The 19519-nt window shown below is 39.4% G+C and overlaps 1 protein-coding gene across 2 annotated transcripts in view; it reads right to left on the reverse strand.

Annotated features, from left to right (window-relative positions):
• Positions 1–1472: 1472 nt before the first annotated feature.
• Positions 1473–19519, reverse strand: part of LOC122995088 (rho guanine nucleotide exchange factor 12-like) — a 44645-nt gene continuing 26598 nt past the window's right edge. For both annotated transcript variants that reach the window (XM_044370084.1, XM_044370083.1), the window contains 26 exons: positions 19391–19489; positions 19216–19258; positions 17242–17347; positions 16853–16990; positions 16699–16731; positions 16139–16253; positions 15671–15776; positions 15201–15434; positions 14258–14408; positions 13261–13430; positions 13015–13161; positions 12240–12325; positions 11063–11188; positions 10814–10928; positions 10587–10687; positions 10099–10176; positions 9841–9916; positions 9427–9594; positions 8443–8530; positions 8282–8362; positions 8103–8197; positions 7301–7564; positions 6859–7101; positions 6529–6734; positions 4625–4697; positions 1473–4524 (listed from right to left, as the gene is read on the reverse strand). In XM_044370084.1, the coding sequence (XP_044226019.1) occupies positions 4511–4524; positions 4625–4697; positions 6529–6734; positions 6859–7101; positions 7301–7564; positions 8103–8197; positions 8282–8362; positions 8443–8530; positions 9427–9594; positions 9841–9916; positions 10099–10176; positions 10587–10687; positions 10814–10928; positions 11063–11188; positions 12240–12325; positions 13015–13161; positions 13261–13430; positions 14258–14408; positions 15201–15434; positions 15671–15776; positions 16139–16253; positions 16699–16731; positions 16853–16990; positions 17242–17347; positions 19216–19258; positions 19391–19489 (3156 nt within the window). In that variant the 3' untranslated portion in view covers positions 1473–4510. The remainder of the gene's footprint in view (positions 4525–4624; positions 4698–6528; positions 6735–6858; positions 7102–7300; positions 7565–8102; positions 8198–8281; positions 8363–8442; positions 8531–9426; positions 9595–9840; positions 9917–10098; positions 10177–10586; positions 10688–10813; positions 10929–11062; positions 11189–12239; positions 12326–13014; positions 13162–13260; positions 13431–14257; positions 14409–15200; positions 15435–15670; positions 15777–16138; positions 16254–16698; positions 16732–16852; positions 16991–17241; positions 17348–19215; positions 19259–19390; positions 19490–19519) is intronic.

Below are 19519 nucleotides of genomic sequence, written 5' to 3' on the forward strand. Positions count from 1 at the left end.
TTTGACAAATACTGCACATTAATAAACATTTAAAATGTTATAATAATAATATAATAATTGTTATAAACCATTCACTGCTTATAAAAGCTAAATAGGGGGACTTTAAATTTGCATTAAGTAATTTTTTGGCCACTTGTTTTCGGCAGAAACAAGTAGTGAACACAACATTGACACGTCATCAACTATTAAGGTGATATGTTGAACTTGTTAGCAAACAGTTGGTTATTTCCACATCGAGCAGTTACAGAGCAACAATATCATTCATGTGGACTCGTGTTTCTGTCCATCTGGTGAATGTAAGTCCAATCTTCACTCTCTTTTAGCTCTGTTTTTGTTCTCCACCAACTCCTGACGGAAATATCTGGCTGCTAAATGCTCCACTATGTTCACCAGCTAGTCTACAGCTAACTGTGTCTGTTTGCTGTTTGATGCTGAGCAGGTCGTGTACAGTGGTTTTTTAGAGCTTTTACTCTGAAAACAGCTGCCTGCTGCATCCAAAAGCGAAGCTACAAGAGCACTGAGAGTGAACCAAAACAGTAAAGTTGCAGCTAAACAATGAGCTGAAATTCGCAATAAAGCTCCGTAAAGCCGAGGGGAGCTGCAGAGTCTCTGTAGGTTCATCACTATGAGAAACGCCTCTGACGTTACACATAGTCATTAATAAAAATATTGATTATAGCCCCTTTAAGTAAAGTGAAAGTAAACTTTAAGCGAAGTCATCTGGCGACACCTTGAGGAGTTCCGACACCCAGATTGGGAACCACTGCACTAGATTAGAGCACTAAATACTGTATGTATTAAAACACATCTGAAAACACTATTTACACTATTTATTCCTGTTTGGGTAACATTTTTAAAAGATTTATGTCTTCAGTAGGAACCAAATGTGGCCACAGGCAGTGAATGAAAGACAGATTAATGTTTTGTTGGTTTTGGTCTTTCTATGGGATTTGTTTGAATATAGAAAAGCAGCAGCCTGATCCTTTAAACCAGAGGTCAGCAATTAGGGGTCGACTATGGACCAGTTTTTTCAGCACTATTTATTGGGGAGCTGAAGTTTCACAGTGAAAACACAAACCAATATTTTTTCATATGTTTGGTTTGTTTATGTCTTTTAATTAATTTCGAGAATAAAAGGGACTTATAAACAGTTTTAGGGTTGTATCTGAGGAGCAGATGTCATCGTTGCCGTGACATCTTATGTTGATAGTGATTTGGCAAAAAATTACTCATAAACATGAACATACATGAGATTAGAAATGTAATTGATAGCTTATCTTCACACAATAAACAGTGTCCTGCGTCATTGGTGATTGAAGGAAGGTACTGTTATTGACACAAATCTGTTCCAGTCGAATTATGTATCTGTGTTATGCATCTCCTACGTTTATAAGAAGTTAACAGATCATATTTATGGGATTTAAATGGTCTCTGTGTTTGTATTGTTATCTACTGTAGATTTTTATAGAATATTGTAAAAGATTTGATGCAAATATTTTAGTTAGAGGGCCAGATTTGGCCCACAGGCCGCTGTTTGCCAACCACTCCTTTGAACGTTAGCACACAAAACCAATGACTCGATGTTGGTGAGAAATCTAGAAAGGTGCCGTTGTTGTTTGTTTTTAAGAGGAACCGACGTTTACTATCATTGTTGGCGGGGCCCTTCAACAGGTTTTCAGATGAATAAGATGACGTCAATAAATCTCACTCATCACAAAATCAATTAAAATAAAATGACACTTTTTTCAGCCTTTCCCTTCATTTTTAACAACAGGTCAGCTTTAAATCTCCTCTCAGCAAACACGTTAACAGGGTTAATACATTTATACAACGGATTAATATTGCATGGATACTTTACCCTCTTTTTAAGTAGTTTGTGTTAAAACATGACATGATTGCATGGTGTAAAAAAACAGGGCAAATAAAACAAAACCTTTGATATACAGTCATAATCGTACATTATATTCCTTTACAATGAAAACAGTCCTTTCTGTTTACATAAACTTTTTTCTTATATTTTGTCTGAAAATCAAAGCCATAACTTCATCTTTGCAGTCTTTTGGCCGGCGAATATTTTAGTCTTTTCAGTCCAACCGTGAAAGTGCGAAGGTCTGATGAGTGAATTGTTGCAGCTTGTGCCTAAAGGATTTACTATAGCAAACACCTGCAGATTAAACATACAACAATTCTGTGGTTGGTTACAAGTTGAAGACCACTTTCATGAGTAGCCTGCTGCAGAGCCTGAAAGGATCCTGAAGAAAAACCTCCAATCAGGGATAATAACACACACACACACACACACACTCTCCATTACGATATTTCAGGGGAATAAACATTAAATCAGTTCAGTGCTGAGGATGTACAAAAGAGGTGAAAAACTGCACTCAGGTTAGTCATTCACCTCGCTGTGCACACTATTATGGAGGCCAGTGTCAGTGAGAAAAAACCTCTGCAATACACATGGAGAATAAATCCTACAATAAAGTTCAATTCATTAAATTCACATGTGCACACATTCTGAAGTATCTATTAGTATATATGGTGTGATGTGCTCTCAGTTGCATGCAGCATTGGGAAAACACCCCAGTAACACACACTGTGAATAATTCCTTTCAAATTTGTTGCTGTGCTTCAGTAAAATGAACTTTTGATTAAGAGTGCATCGTTTCAGTATTTGCAAAGTCTGTTTGCTTACCACGCAGTGCCAAAGTCAATTTGAGAGATTATTTAAAACACAAACATGTCAAGGAGCCTCTGTTTTCCCCCCGAGTTGTCTGTTTTGTTTGTTTATGTGTTAGCGAGACATTTTGGATTTGGCTGAAATCCAGTGGATTTGATTTTTGTAGTCGTCTGGATCAAGGTTTTCCTCATTAGACCATTTTAATTTATATGCTGTATCATGCTACATTCAAGTGCTATAGGAAGTTTAAAATCTAGGACTTTTAAGTCAGCTGATGCATAAAAAGTAGGCTACTGTAACGGTAAGAAGATGCAGCTTTGCAAGTAGGACAATTACTTTTTAGTGGCCTTTCCCTAAAGAAATGATCTTCAGGTTCCAAACATGAACAAGAAATGTGGATTTGACATACATACACCTCTTATTATCATTTTAAGTGGTTTTAATTTCAGGTGCTTAAAGAGTGACTTAACACCCCTTGCTGCAGTGGTGTACTCCAGGACCCTGTGACATCACTGTTGGATGGGGTTACCAGTGACACTGGGTGTGTTCAGAGGTCACAGAAGGTCACTGCTTTTCAACCTGGTGTTAAGTTTCTCTTTAAAGGAGTGGTTCACAATTTTGAGAAGTATGATAACGTGCTTTCTTTTTCAAGGAGAGATGAGAAAATTGATATGAATATCATGTATGTGCGTTCAGTATGGAGCTGGCTTCAGGCCATGATTAGCCTAGCTTAGCATAAAGACTGGAAGCAGGGGGGAAACAGTTAGCCTGGGTCCGTACAAAGTTCAAGCCTACCAACACTTTTAAAGCTCACTAATTTACACACTGTATATCATTTGTTTAATCTTTACAGTAAAAGAAATGTTAAAACAAAATGTGGTTTTCTTATTTCTTGACAAACAACAGTTTATCCATTCTTTAGCTATAGCATGGGTTAGCATATATGGTCTGTGAGCTCAAGTTTCATTCTCTGTACAGATATGAAGGTACCAAACTTTCCAACCTCAGTGTGACAACAAGAAGCTGCACACAAACACTGCATCCAGCTGTCAAGAAATAGTTCCAGCACATAACTACCCCTAAATTAAACAAACCAAATACGGCATGTTAATTAGTGAGCTTTAGATTTGTTGGTTGTGTTTTACTTATACAAAGAAAGGCTAAAGACAAACATAAAAAGTCCTTTGGAGAAATTTAAGGATGGAAGGAATGGTTTTAAAGCTTATTGTACATTTTTTGTGAACCATCCTGAATTTCTGAAACAGTGTCAGTGTGGCAGGAGGAAATTCTGGCATTTGGGGGGGGGGGGGGGTTGCTATTCAGCACAGTTTAAAAAAAAAATCGTGAAAACATTAAGTGTTTGGCTGAATATATAGAGGCTATCTCTTATTTCTTATTGCAGACTTTTATATCAAGCTTACAGCAGTGCTCTGAGTCCTGAAGAATAACCTACTGTCACAGTCCTCATGTCTTCTTTCATTTCTGAATGCTTCTCATCAGGTGTGTGACTTCACACACTTGACTTACCCTTTTCCGTTCCATATCTCCAGTGTTTAAGATAATTTATGCAGTTGATTATTATTATAGCAAAACGTGACTGGAATGTCCTCGGCTTATTCCGTAGTGTCTCCTCTCTTGAAGGATTTTGAGTTTATAGTGGAACATCCCTTATAACGATGATGATAAGTCTTCCACTGATTGTCATATAGGCGTTAAGCCTCCATTATTGGCGACAACAATAATAAGTGGTCGAGGATTCGTCCAGATGAATGTGATCACGGAGTAACATGAAACGTGGCTCACACGACCGAGACAACAGGAAGTCTGTCATCACTGAATCCCATCTGAAAAACATCAGAGACGGACTGTTAGAGATTTACTATAAATGTGAAAAAGATTGATGCGCATGTGAAGTTCGGCGTGACAGAGACATTGGAAACACACCGTTGTTGTCGTCTGAGTCAGTAGCCACGTCAGGCAGTGTTTGTCTCAGCTCGTTGTACTTCATCTCCACCTCCTGGAAATAGATCATGACAACAAAACTCACTGTGGTCCACAGATCAGCCAAATATAGCACCAGTCAAAGGTTTGGACACACCTTCCTGTTCACTTGAATGAGAAAGTGTGTCTAAACCTTTGACTGGTGCTGTATAAATGTGGAGCACAAAACGCAGGAATCGACAGGTGAATGAGGCAAAATGTAAACAATATTCTCTTGATATAGATTTATGTGATCGGAAATTTTGACTGGAAACTCTCTAACACACACATATGCTGATTGCCACACAAAGCCATGGCGTTAGAGGTCTTTAACTTCAGTAGGTTGATAGTAAAATGCTAATATTACACTTTAAACCAACAGTGGTCTGACAGTCATATTGATACTGTATATCTGTCTGCTTGGGCTTGTCAATACTAGGTCCTTACTGTATTTAGTTGAAAGTATTATTGATAAATTGGGTTGTTGGCTACAATTGTTAAAGTCAACTAAGTTGTTTGGTGGGGGAATCCAGTTAAAACCATCTTATTGATACATTTGCTGGTCTTCATCATATACTGGTGTCTTGAAGTGAATTTAATTAACTGCATTAACAGCATATAATCAATCATATAATGACATTTACTCTTATTTTCTGATGTTAGTCTTTCATATTTGTTAGATTATGTGGAAATATTTTTACTAGTACCCTATGTTTGAAGTGGAAAATCAAAATGCCAACAATACTGAATCATCTGATCCTCAGTTTTCCAGCATGGCATCATCATTGACATTCAAGTCATTATATGAGCATTCATCTTTTCCACCCAGCTGAACTATACATTACTAATTCAGCATGAACTAGACGCCCCTGCAGGTGAAATGTTGATCCGGTTACATTACTGTCACAACAGAATTTTAGACTTGAACTACATCTTAAACAGTAATTGCATGGTTGCATCAATATGGTCTAGAGAAGGCGTCTTTGTTTCAGTTCATACTATGTTATTCAGTATGAGAACACACAGGTGCCGCGATCCTGCAGGTATTTGTCTGAGGAAATTTGGGTGAGAATTCATGGGAAATACTGGGATCTCAATTTCCAGCATTCAGTCCCTACTCTTGCAGCCAAAAAACAACCATTTTGTGCTTTTTTACTTGTCTGGTCAATGATCAACTTCTTCCATCTAGGATATCCCAACACTTGTGGAGTTTGTGACTTTTCCACTGACGGTGTAACCGAGGCTGGCTGTCAGTAAAGTGTTCAGTACCCTCTAGGGATGTGCAGAGAGCACAGTATTTGTATTTGTATTTGTTGAGGCAGCAAAATTATTTGTATCTGTATTTGTATTCAAATAAAAGTGGAAAGAGGCTTAAAAATCCTGTTTTTGTTTTTATGACACTTTTAATTTTAGAAAATTAAAGTGTTACAATAAGTGTTCATGAATAAACTACCTTATGAAGGAGGTCCCCACATCGGGTCTTGAACTGGAGTCTCCCAGATCATAGACGACTGTGCTGATTACTGAGCTAAAACTTTACTAATCACCTCTACCTATTTATACACCCATAACACAGAGACAGCTCATCATGTAACGTGTAGGGAGGAACTTCAAAGGCAATTATTGCTGTGCACTTTTCATTATTGCCTATTTTTTACAACCTAACTTTGTGGAAAGGAGAAGTGGAACAACAGGTTATGGAGAGTCCCTTTGGAGCACTTTGCTTGTGTCAGTAGCTCAGCTTTATCTCTGGGGAACACCCCCGACAAATAATTTTTTAAATATTTGTATGAAACAAATATTCGTATAAATCCCACTATTTGTGCTTTACCAAATAATGTATTTGTATTCGGGCACACCCCTAGTACCTTCAGATACTGCAGGTCAGCCTGTAGGAGACGCAGGTGGGTCATAAGCTGCCGGCTGAGGTTGGGGCCGCCGCCGCCGGCCCCTGTCTGCGAGGAGGAGGACAGCAGTTTCCTCATGTCGATCCCCACGTCACCTCCTACTCCCCCGTCATCATCAGTGCTGCTCTCCTCAGACGTCCCACCAAAATCCAGAACCACAAAACCACCTGGATGGAGAGGAAGAGCAGGTGGAAGGGGTGAACGATTTTTTTTTTTTGTTGACAAGAAACTCACACTGCCGTCACTATAGTAGCCAAAGATCCACACAGAAAACTCTTACGGCTCCCTCACCGTTGCGTTCAGTTGTCTCAGACAGTCCTGTGTGTCCAGATGACTGTTGAGAGTCTTTTTGTGAACTTGCAGACGCTCGGCTTTCATCACACGCAGCAGAAGGCCCCTCTGGGCTCCCTGGCAAAGAGGCGCTCAACTGACAGCCAGGAGCCCCACTTGGTTTATTCTCCTCAGTCTCCTCTTTCTCCTCCTCCGCCTCTCTGCTCATCATGTGGTTGGAAAGAACCTGCTTCAGCGTCTCCACTAGAACAGAAAGAAATGTTTTATTTCAGCTTTTTCTCTCTGCCAAGAATACAATCTGGGGAAAGAGACAGAGATCTCAGCGTCAGATATCTCAAAACTTGGGAAGAAAAAACTGAATGGCTAGATGCCACGAGAGGTAAATGAGGAAAATATGTTTTTTTATTATTTGCGTGAAATGACCCTTTAACATGCAACTTACATGTCTTAAGAGCATCTTCAGCTTTGGAAGCGGGTAGGCCGAATACGTTGTGCTCCTGGTTTTCAATGGCGATGCCTTGGCGCGACCCTTCCGGCAGGAAGGGCAGTGTGTCTCCCAACTGCCCGTCCAGGAAAGCCTCTAGTTCTTCTTCATCGACCTCATCATCCTCCTCCTCCCCCTGTCTGTTAGCCACGGACAGCTCCTCTTCCTCATCTTCTGACTTCATGCCATCGAAAGGGTTGAGACTCGGTGGGGCTTGAATGTCTGGAGAAGAAGCAACATCTTTATCTGGCTTCAATTTGAATTTGAATTTAAAAGCTAATAATGTACGTTAGATAGAAACATAGTTTACATAGTTAAACATAGTTAACAAAGTTTGTGTTGATGTTGAACCTCTTGATGATCAACTGACACAATGTAAACTAGGTGAAAAACTTTTCATTATTAATTAGTCTATATATAAAACAGTTAGAGTACTTTATTAATTCCAATGGAAAATTGCATCCTTTGTTGTCAGAAAACAGTGAAAAATGCCCGTCACAGTTCCCCACAACTCAAAGTGCCGACTTCAAATTGTTTGTTTTGTCCGAACAACAGTTCAAAACCTAAAGATATTATGTTTACAATGATATAAAACAGAGAAAAGCTGCAAATCTTCACAATTAAGAAGCTGAAACCAGTGAAGGATGGGCATTTTGGCTTAATAAACTGTATGAAACAAATTATCAAAGTAGTTGTCATTTAATTTAACAAATGACGGTAATTAATAAACTAACATAAACATTTATTGCACCACAGCTACCTGAAGAATGGATACTTCCACTTGCTGTGCCATTAGCATCTTTGCTGGACTTGGGCATCCCACGGTTGATGATCTCAATAGCATCCCGCTCAGCACTGAAACACATTTACATAAGAAACAATGAAATAATCAAACAACAACACCAGTGAGCGAGCGAGTGGCTGCATTAGTGGACTCACTCAGACGGTGCTGGAGACGTGTCGCTGTTGTGAGGTTTGGCCTTCATGGCGTCAGCGCGTTGCGTGATCAGACGCTGCCACCTGGATGAACGGAGGCGATACAGCAGGATGAGATGGAGGACACAGATCACATGTTGCCATGTTTGCAGCGCAAGACTTACGTTCTCTGATCGGACACCGTCTGAGCCGTCAGCTCGTAGATCTGAGCCCCGTTCTCCGACATGGACAGCACGAAGAAAGACTTGTTGTCTGATGAGGACAAAAATTCAAACAATAATTATAATGCATGACATAATATTTACAAATACATGCATAATACTTATAATGTACACCGTATACACAGGAATTAATGCACATACATTAAACAAAATGACATCATACAAGACTAAGAGCCACACTAGCAGCTCTGTGGGCTCTACTAAACACTAAAACTGACTACAACTGTCTATTTCTCACATTAATAATGATAATATGCTCATGTTTAGTATTTCACCACTTTTGTTGAGTGTGTTAGCATGCAAACATTTGCTTATTAGCACTAAGAATAAAGTACAGCTAAGGATGATGGAAATGTTATTAGTTTTGCAGGTATTTGGTCATAAACCAAAGTATCAGACAAATGTAATTTTGACCTGATGATGGCACTAATTGTGGAAATTAAAGAGATCACAATTCATCCTGACTGAGAATGTCTGAAAACCACCCAATAATGCAGAGACATTTAAACTAAAACCTTTTCTTTCTTTAGTCTTAAGTATAAACAGTCAAGGAACCATGAATGTCTGTTTCTTTCACCTGATGGTAGCGCTAGATAATAAGTCATCTCTGGGGCAAAGTTTCATCCTAAATTTCAGTATTTGTCAGCAATAGTTGTTAGAATATTTCACTCAAAATCAAAACTGTCAATCTAATAGCAGTGCTCGATATTAGGGAACCACCAAAATCACCGGGGTTCATCTGCCGGAGACCATGAATGTTTGTATGAAATGAAATGGCAACCCATCCAATAGTTGTTGAGATATTTTAGTGTGGACTGAAGTCATTGACCGATTCACGGCAAGCGAGTAACTTGGACTGATTCACTAATCCGTGCAAAATGCTAAACACAACAGTGGAAATATCGGTGGAGAGACTGCACTTCTCACCGGTCGCTACTGGACGAACTAAGACAGTGTTGAGTTTGATGATGGGGCTGAAGATGTTCTTGGTGTCGGTGGCGCTGGCCAGATTCTTGCCGTGGAATTTGAGGATCAGGCGCTCGTCCTGTTTCTGCAGTAAAACCAGGATGTCCTCCAGGAGGATCGTGTACAGCTCTGAAAGAAAAGACACTGGTGATATAAAACTGTACGTGCATATAAGGAAGAGAAGAAAACCAAACCTGACTTCTTGCGCTGTAATGGTTTTAATTTATATGTTTTTCTCAGGCAGCCATCTGTTTCAGCTCATTTCATTATGTAACAAATACACATACTGCTCATATTAACTAAATTACTGTTGCAGTAGGTAATATTTTCTGTGTATGTGTGTGTGGGTGTGTGGGTGTGTGTGTGTGTGTGTACCAATTGTCTTGTCTTTATTGACTTTCCAGGAGAGAGGTCCTTCATGTACCATCTTCCTCTTGGTCAGGTCCAGATTCTGCAGGAAAAGAATAAACATTCAATAAAAACACAACAGACAGGACAGCTTCATTAAAAACTAGAGCACCTCACCACCGCCCACGACTGGATATGGATCCATAGTGTACAATAAAAAGTTGCAACTGCAGTTGTACAGCATATTATGTTGAGCTCCTTACCCTGAAAACACTAGTTTCCTACCTTCAGCTCGAGGACGACGGGGTTTTCACTCGGTTTTAGCGACAAGACGTCCAACCGTCTCTGATACTCCTCGAGCCTCTGTTGAGAAACAACACAGCAAACACTTTTCAGCCACTGGAGGTTTACAAAAACACCATTTTCAGCTGGTGTTAAGTTGCTTTTAGATAAACAGAGTGTGTACACTCACCAAGCACTTTATTAGGAACACACTGTGCAATCTAATGCAATCCATTACAACAGCTCTGCCATAAATTCTATTTTTATGAAGCTTGTACATTTTCAGTTTTTGTTGATATTGTCAGAAAGGTGATAATTCTACTTTATGTTTATTATTGAGGTTGTAGTGGGTGGTGTTGGTGTGTTATATTGAAAAGTGTTCCTCATATTTTGCCCCCCCCCCCCTCCCTCATGTATGTTAACAAGGTGAACAAAATATTTGTCTCTAACCTAAACTGACAGATACTTTACTCTCATTCGAACGTCTGTACCTGTTTGTTCTCAGCTTCTTTGACAGCTTGGTTGACGTGGTTGAGGATCTTTTTGCAACATTCTCCAGCTTTCTTCACCTTTTCCCTCTCCTCACCATCCTCTGTGAGAAGATAAACAAAAGAGTTCGCTCGATGAACACAACAAAATATGTCATTCTCCGTCTTGAATCAACCACTCTATGAGAAATATCATGAGCACAATGGTTGGCAGCCATGTTTATTTATACCTGTGTACTTGGCAATATTGTCCAGCAGGAGTGGGTACTTTGTCACTCTCTGCATTTCCACAGGAATGATGTCTTTAAGCTGCAGCCTGCGACACAGACGGTTACTCTCGGCCTCCTGAAGAAAGAAAATGAGCACGGTCAACACCTTAAACTTCAGTACCCTCTTTACCTGATCTATGTTTTTCACTGTCTTGTCAAAAATAAACTCCACTCCTAGAAGTAAACTGTGCTGTATTCTGTTGTGCTGACCTGCATGAATAAAATGAACCTATGGTCTTTCTTCTTTCTGGTTTTGATGAGCTCCAGTGCGGAGGGCTGGTTACTACAGAAAGTTCCCACCGCTCCTCTTATCTTCTCCTCTTCCTCGCCGCTGAACTGGAATCAACACAAAGACGCAGGACATTTAAATTAGAGGTTATTTACTGTAGCTAATACTCTAATCCAGAGCGACCCGAACCACCTTACATGTCCGATGTGAATCATGTGTTTGATTGAAGTGCAACCCTTTAGATTCAACATCAGTAAGTAAGAGCAAACTTTTCACGATATGAAGTTATAGCTTCTTAAATTAACTCCAATTGAAACAACTTTGGAGACAGTTTTGATCAGAGAAAAGATGCAGTGATGATAAAAAAAAAAAAGTATTTGGCCTTTTTATATTGTATTTTTTCACTGGATGTACTGTAAATCCTCAAATACTGTCCAAAGCCTTTAATTACCTCAACTCCAGAGAGAGCAATGGAATTTATTAAAAACAGGCTCATATCAGAAAAAGGCATTCATGCTGAATTTTCCCTGTTTTATAAATACATTTTATAATAATTTAATAGGAGGCCTCCCTGTTTTGGATCTACTCTTCATCCGTGTCTACCTGTCGTCTTGATAAATTCATGATAACGTGTATTTCTTCAGCCTTAAATCCATCTGTGCTGCTCTTAGTTTCTCTTTTCTGGCACAAATATTGCTTTTGTTCAATATTTTTTTTTCCTTGATCATAAACTCAACTTCATTGCACACAGATATGTCACATTAAAATACTTCCAGCAGCTCAAAATCCCTCCCTTTCCTGGTAGGTTTTTATTTAATGCCAAACATTTGCAGGAAATGTTGAGTATTTTAACGGCGATCCAAAAAAAAAAAAAAAAAAAAAAAAAGGCAAGGTGGATGTGACTGGAAGTAAATACTGAGTGAAAATGTGAGACCTACAGAGAATGTGAACTCATAGATTGCAGCTCATTTTTATGACGAGTTTCTGTCCACTTCCTTGGATACTGAAACAGGGTTTTGGTTCATTTTAGGTTAAAATTAGGATCTGGTAATCTTAACATAACCCTCCCATGACAAAGGGCTTTCACAGCTGCCTTTGGATGCCAACATTTCTATAAATATATGTAGAGTCTCCTGCATGGATTGAAACTAGTCTTACCCATGCCAGAAGATCATCTCCTATCTGACCGATCACCGACGTCTCGCTCCTCTTCCTGATCGCTGTTATTTGCTCTGTAACAGAAACTGCGGAGCACAATAAACATTTAATATCTTGTTGTTGTCATTAACAATTAGTATAGTCACTCATCACATTTTGCTGTGCACCAATCATTTACTCATTAACAACAAAACAATAAAGACCACTTATTTGAAATAAAAACAATTCATCAGCATTACAAAACTTTCTATTATCGAGCCAGACATAATTTAAGCGCTTAACATCCTAATAGTAATTGGCAATATGTCCTAATGTACTTATAATGACCTACATAATGCCTTAAAGCGCCTCATTAGCTCAGTGACTGACAGAAAGAACGTTTCAGCCCAGAGGCACTGATGACACACTGTGGAGATTGTGCAATAGGTCTTTATTCCTAAAGTTTATTCCAACTCTTGTGCAAATTTTGCTATTGTTGGAAACTTTTTTAGTGGCAGAACATTTATACTGACTCCAGCTGTTTCCTGTCATTGTCTTCTTCAGCATGGATTCCCTGTTCTGCGTCGGCTATCAACCTGTCCGTTTACGGCTAGAACTTGTGATGACATTGTGATTTCTGACTTGTTTGTGTCTAGTCAATGCAAGAAATAAAAGATAATAGCAGCAACAAAATATTTTATTGGCATTGTTAAGGTTACAAATGTTTGGTTTTTTTTTTTTGCAAATACAGTTGCTGAATTCTCTGCAGGGCGGTAGTGTGTGTGAATGAGATTACCATGCAGCTGAATGATTTCCTCCAGGTTCGTAAAGATGTGTTTGATATCTTCTGAGGGGAGGACACCGTCTTTGCTCAACCTCTGATAGAAAACACAGTCCAACACCTTCAGCATCCGCAAGTGGGCGCGCTCAGTGTAGAACAGCTCTGAGGGATGAGGGACAGATACGCTGTATGTGCTGTACTTTCGATCGTTTTCATGTCATGTCATATTCAGAGATTCAATGTGAGTTGTTGGTGACTCACCATTGATGACTTCCTGCCTTTTGATCTCCTGCGGCGTCAGGCTCGCCAGGACGCCTCGGCTGACCAGACTCTGCCAGTTCGGAAGGTTTTCTTCACACTCCGCCTCACCTCCCTGGTCGTCTTCACTCTGGATGTCAGCTGAGCTCACCGGACACTGAGCCTCCATCCTACTGCAGGTCGAAGACACGGCGAGGGAGGATTTTTAAAAAGATAACTAAGAAATGCATCATGCTGATCTTTATTTATTGCATTAAAAAGTCCAAATAGTGTTCCATCTCCATTATATACAATATGTTTTATCTTTGTTATAAATATTTTATCCTGAGACAACCATAAATTTAGAGCTGGCTGGCTGCAACTATTTATATTTAAAGCAAAAATAGAATAAAGAATTGCTGGCTTCAGCTTGTCAGATGTGAGCATGTGTAGCTTTTATTTGTCCTATGTGACAGCTAACTGAATATCTTTGGGTTTCGGATTGTTGATTGCACAAAACAAGCAATTTGAAGACGCCACCTGGTGGTTTAGGAAATGGTGAGGGGCATTTTTCACAATTTTCTTACATTTTATAGGCTTAATGGTTTAAACTGTATTAGTCTTCTGTTGATTCCTCTTGTGATGTGTGAGTTGTTAACGCACTCACATAAAGTTTTCTATCATTCACACAAATAACTACAGAGAACACAAGTCAGTTTGCACCAATTCATGTTCCATCCCTGCTTGTCACGTAAACCAGAGTCCTGATAATAGACAGACGAGCTCAATCCAGCCAGATATAGTAGAAAATTAACAAGAGTGGAAGTCTACAGTCCATATAAATGATGCGTTATGTGTAATTGCTTTGCCTTCTGTTGTACTGTTGTGTAAAACATTCTTCAATGGGTCTGAGGTGCTGTTAATGTACATTATTTGTTAGGTAGAAATTATCAGAGTAATTTAAATTGTGCAGCATTTAGTATGATGTCAGTATGAGCTTAACTCCAAACTCTGTAAACACCTGAAAGTCTCCTGGTCTTCCTCCTGTAACTGCTCCAGGTTGGAGGGGCTGAAGTCAAACTGAGTGCTGGTCGGACTGGATACGCCGTCCTGATGGTCGCCAGACTGCAGACCCTCGCCCAGTCTGGGCTGGATGGGAAACGGGGAGACGTCTGTAGAGTAAAGGAGAGAATGGTGCAATAATGGAGACAAAGATGAACACCGGGCTGCTATTCTAGAGTTCATGCAAAAATGAATGTATTTTCATTTCTGTCTTTGGTTTATCACCACACTGTTTTTATTCATCTGTTTTCAGTACATCTGTAGTAACTTTACTATAGTTCATAAAAACTAATGACTCTAATGATTTGTCCTTTGGTATTGCTACGTTACAGCTATGATATTCCTAGTGTAACTTTCAGTGCATCTGCTCTACTTAATAGTTTATTTTCATAGTGTTCCTATTGATACTCCCACTACTTCATGGTATTTTAACAGTGGTATCACCTATGTCAGTAGGTGCAGGGGTCACAAGATGATCACCCAGGTAAAATAAGAAATAATAAATAACTTCTGCTACACAAAAGCATATATTGTGAAATACTTTAAAAAATTATTCAAATGAAACAATCTGAGAAGAGATAATCAATCTTAGACTGGACTGTTCACAAATGATAGACATGCAACCTGTGACAAATGGTCATAAGCATAAAAAAAACTACTGTCATTAATGTAAAATAATTATATAATATAATATAATGAATCTTTTTTTAAATATCTTGTCCCCTCGGGTAAAAATCACTACAAAGTTCTTACATTTGAGGAACTCTTATGGAGCTTCAGATCATAAAGTCTCACTGTTAAAGAACCAAAAAACCTTGTAAATCGTTATTAAACTGAGTACAAGTGATCAAACGTGTGCAGTGAGTTTTCTGTGGAGGGGCAGAGAAACTGGGATATCTTACTGGAGTCTGAGTCTTGTCCGCTAGTATCTGAGGCCTGACCAGTGGGGGAGCTGTGTATAGGGGAGGTGGTAGAAGGCGAAACATGGGCGCCCGCGTCCGAGCTTTCACTGAGCTGATTTCCACGGCTCCGTCCGGAAATCGAGACAGAAGAGTCGGACTGCTCGGGGATGCCGAAGGCCGACTGAGGGAGCTGCTTTGGTGAGCGCTGCTTGTTCAGCTCCACGGCTTTACCGACTGCACACAAACAATGGTAGTAAAAACGCGGATAAGAACACACACACTGATAACATCTATGTCAGATACACACAGCAGATATGACACGATCATTGCTGAACACCTCTTTCCTGTCTCTAGTTAAAATGTTAAAATTCATTTTTACAGCACTAGTATGCTGTACTACACCTCATTCAGCCTCTGTAATGTTTAAGAACAATAAACTTAAGGGGGTTAAATTGTAGTTTTCTCCTCACCTGACGTTGAATCCACTCTGCTCAGACGCCGAGGAGGGCCGAGGATGTTGGGAAACCGAGGCTTTTTCACCTTCTCTTCACCCTCCTTCTCAGGCTTGATACTCTTCTGCTTGTTAAAATAACACACATTTCTCTTTTAGATGTTTACTCGAAGGACATCGTGATCAAAACAGACCGTAAAGCCATTAAAAGCACAGGTGTTCATTCCAAACAAACTGCAGTTACAAAAAAAGACAAAATGAGCTAATTCCACATGTGACACATTATATCTGATGTAACACATAACGACGGATCATGAGATTTTATGCAACAGCTTTGATTGTTTTATATAGTGCACATATTTGCCATGTTGTGACAATATAGGAAAAATATTAGTATATATTCAGATACTGATGAACCGTATCACCCAGTGTATTATGTATGTATATAGATAGATTTGTGTGAGTGTTTCTGACGAAGGGGTCGCACCTTTATCTTGGGCAGGAAATTAATACGCGCTCGTTTATGTTCGAGGCCACGAGGCTCCTTCACTTTCACCCCGAGGTGCTTCATATAGGTGAGAATCACATACTGCATCGTTTGGCTGCGACACGACGGGACACACGGTCAAGAAAAAGAAGCAGATTGTTATTTATGGCCATATTTATAAACCTGTAGAGTTCAACTGTGTTATATAAGCATTTATTAATAATCCTAATACTATTACTACTGCTAATAATAATGATCATAATAGTGGAATACAGTATTATTATTCTCTACCATTATTATACACACATATTGTAATTTCTACATTACAAACACACTTTTTTTTTACATATATAAGACTCATTTTCATGCACTTTAGTTAAAATGAGATTAAACTCTAAAGGCAATGAGAAAGCTTTTATCCACAATGATTCATAGTTGTAATTAAAATAAAAAAAAGTGAACAGAAACTAAATCACTTCTCCAGAAACAGACATTGCATTGATTGTCCTGCAGCTGATTGATGATGTAAAACATAAAAAAAAAAAACTCCCTCATCTCACCACTTCTCCTCTTCTGTGGGCTGTGAAGTCAACCTGCAACATGTAACTCAGGTTGAGCACACACACACGCAATTGCACAAGGAATATAGGAACTGAATATACAGGTGTACTTGTGTTTAGGTGTGTGTTTGTGTGCTCACGGACTGGGACTCACAGGATATCTTCTATCTTGGAGAGGATGTGTTCAGCACAGGAACATTCCTTCTCCATGTTCTGCTGGTCTTTTCCTTGCTCTGAGTCCAGCTTAGACAACTCGTCTTCAGCCAGAGTCAGACCCATACTGCGCTTCTGTCTGCACACACATAACACAAGAACATAAATAACATCGTTTACAGGGACTTGCTGACAACAGATCCTGTTAAAGGGTTTTTCTTCAGGGAGTTTTGAATCGATTTGAACCGATGGTCTGAGGACAGAAGATGTTGGATTGCTGTACAGACCGTAAAGCCCCCTTGAGCCAAATTTGTGATTTGTGATATTGGGCTTTACAAAATAAAATTGACTTGACTTGTAAGATTGATTGTACAGCTGTGTGGCTGCTACCTGAAGTCTTCCAGGTTCTTGTGCAGGTCTGGCAGGAGTGTGTCCTGTAACAGCTGGGTGTACTGTTTGCAGAGATCCTCTGGGATTAACTCCAGCCTCCGTTTCTCTGTGTGGAAAGACACGCACACGCCCCAAAAACAGTGAACTATGAACATCATTGCAACTCTTTACTCTAAGTTAAATGAATTGACTTCTTAAATATATCAAAGTGGGCACAATAATAACTAAAAATCATTCTGAAAAACAGTTGATCTTTGTGGCTTTCTGACTACTGGTCAGAGTCCTAATTTTAAGTAAAATTCATTCTAAACTCAAGGTTCACTTACTGGCTATTTAAAAAGCTTTTGACCGTATCTCACATGCCACTGGATTAAAAATTTAAAGATTCTTAATCTTTTTTGGTGACCTTATAAACATCATCGCCAGTTTATTTATTTTGCACAAAATAAGAAGACACAAAAAAAAACATAATGCATTATTAAAGGAGTAAAAGAATTGAGCTGCTGGGTGACGTGATGTCTGAAGACTACAAGTTTGAAAATTAAAATGATCTGGGGATGTGGAGTTAGAGAAAAAGTGAGGTTACCAGACCTCTATAGCCCTCATCTCCTCATCCCTGCTCAAGGCTACATTACGAGCATAACACACCCGCATCTCTGACCGGAGGCTCTCGACAGACAAGTACGACCTGCGAGGAGAGGAGTGAACACCGTGCGAGCCGATACGTTATCTTACAGACCACACTGTGACTGTGGGTTCGCTGACGCTGACAAATGAGTTTTAATTAAAAATAAATGTAACAACTGACACATTTTAGTCAGAAATGATTGTCAAAAATGATGTTTGTTGTGTTTTTACTTCACTGGCATTGAGCTGTGTTCTCTTTAACATCTGATATTAATTACTATAACAGATGTTTTTATCCTTGTTTGCTTCTCACCTGGGTCCTTGCGTAAGCCTGCTTTTACTGGGAGACCTGAGGGTGTCAGAGTGTTGCTGAATGCTTCATTCTTTAAACCTGTGTGAATTATTTTTGTTTTGTCTGCTTTTTGTCTGGTTCCTCTTGTAAGCCTGCGTATACGGGGCGACCCGAAGTGCAGCTCATGTTCTTTGTACCCATGTGATGATCTGTCATCTCCGACATGTTGCTGCTTGCCTGTGAGTTTTTCTTTTGTGTGTATACTGGTTAAGCTGCAGAACTCAATTGTCCTTCTGGGATAAATAAAGTCGTCTGAATCTGATATTTCTTTGAACGGATGTGCTGATGATTAGAGTTGCCGGGCGACAAACCCACAGGGGAAATTCTGTTTGTAGAACTGTGATAAAGGAAGTGGACAGTAAATTATACCGTAGGATCCTTAAATGTAGTTTTCAAAATATGATAAATCATGTTTGCGTTAATATTCAAAATGAGTATATCCTATGTTGGAGGGAGGTTTGCTGCGGCTTAGTTTGGGTCTCATTGTTTTAACATTTGCAAATGTTTTGTTTTGTTTCAGTCACAATTTATCTAAACTAAAAAGAGGTGAAAGAATTTTTCTCTTTGCTTGTGAGAGTTTTACTCATTTACCAGTGACTGTTGTGTTTTGTTCTTCCTTTACTTTGTGTTACAGTACAACTAGACTCAAGCTCAAAAACTAGCCTTCGACTGTCTTCGTCTCTCTCCTTGCAGGTCGTAGTTGTCCGTCAAGAGTCTCCCGATCTCCAAGCGAACTGTCAGGTTGCATTGCGGGCGATACAGACGCCAGGTTTTACCAAGGAAGAGTAATGCACGGGAAAAAAAGACAATATCTCTGGTTCTGCTGCATGCATAAAATGTTTTTGCTATGGTGTCAATCAGATGTCAAGACTATATTATAGGAGTTTAATGCTAAATCTGTGGAGTATTTTTTTAAATATGAGAATTTTTTGGCATTTCAAGTCAAGCCACTGAAGAAATCTGAGATGCATTTTACTCTCTTTTTTATCCTTTACCCAGTTCAGCAGCAATCGTCTCTGGCACTGGTACTTTCAGATTCTGTAAAAGAGAACCAGAGACAGAACGAGAATTACGTCAACAGAGATAAGAACAATTCAAGAAAACAAATATGTGGTCTAAGAGAAAAAAAAAAAAACTGACTGAAGAAGCAAAAGCAAGAGAACAACTTACTGCTGCCCGATCCATGAAGAGCGAGTGGAACTCGATGAAGAAGCGTCGGCTTTCTTTGGAGCTGGTTTGCTTGTGCATGTCGGCGTAGAGATAACACAGCTAACAGACGGAAGGAGACAGACACATGAA

The sequence above is a fragment of the Thunnus albacares genome, chromosome 13, assembly GCF_914725855.1.
Source record: "Thunnus albacares chromosome 13, fThuAlb1.1, whole genome shotgun sequence".
NCBI classification, from domain to species: Eukaryota; Metazoa; Chordata; class Actinopteri; order Scombriformes; family Scombridae; genus Thunnus; species Thunnus albacares.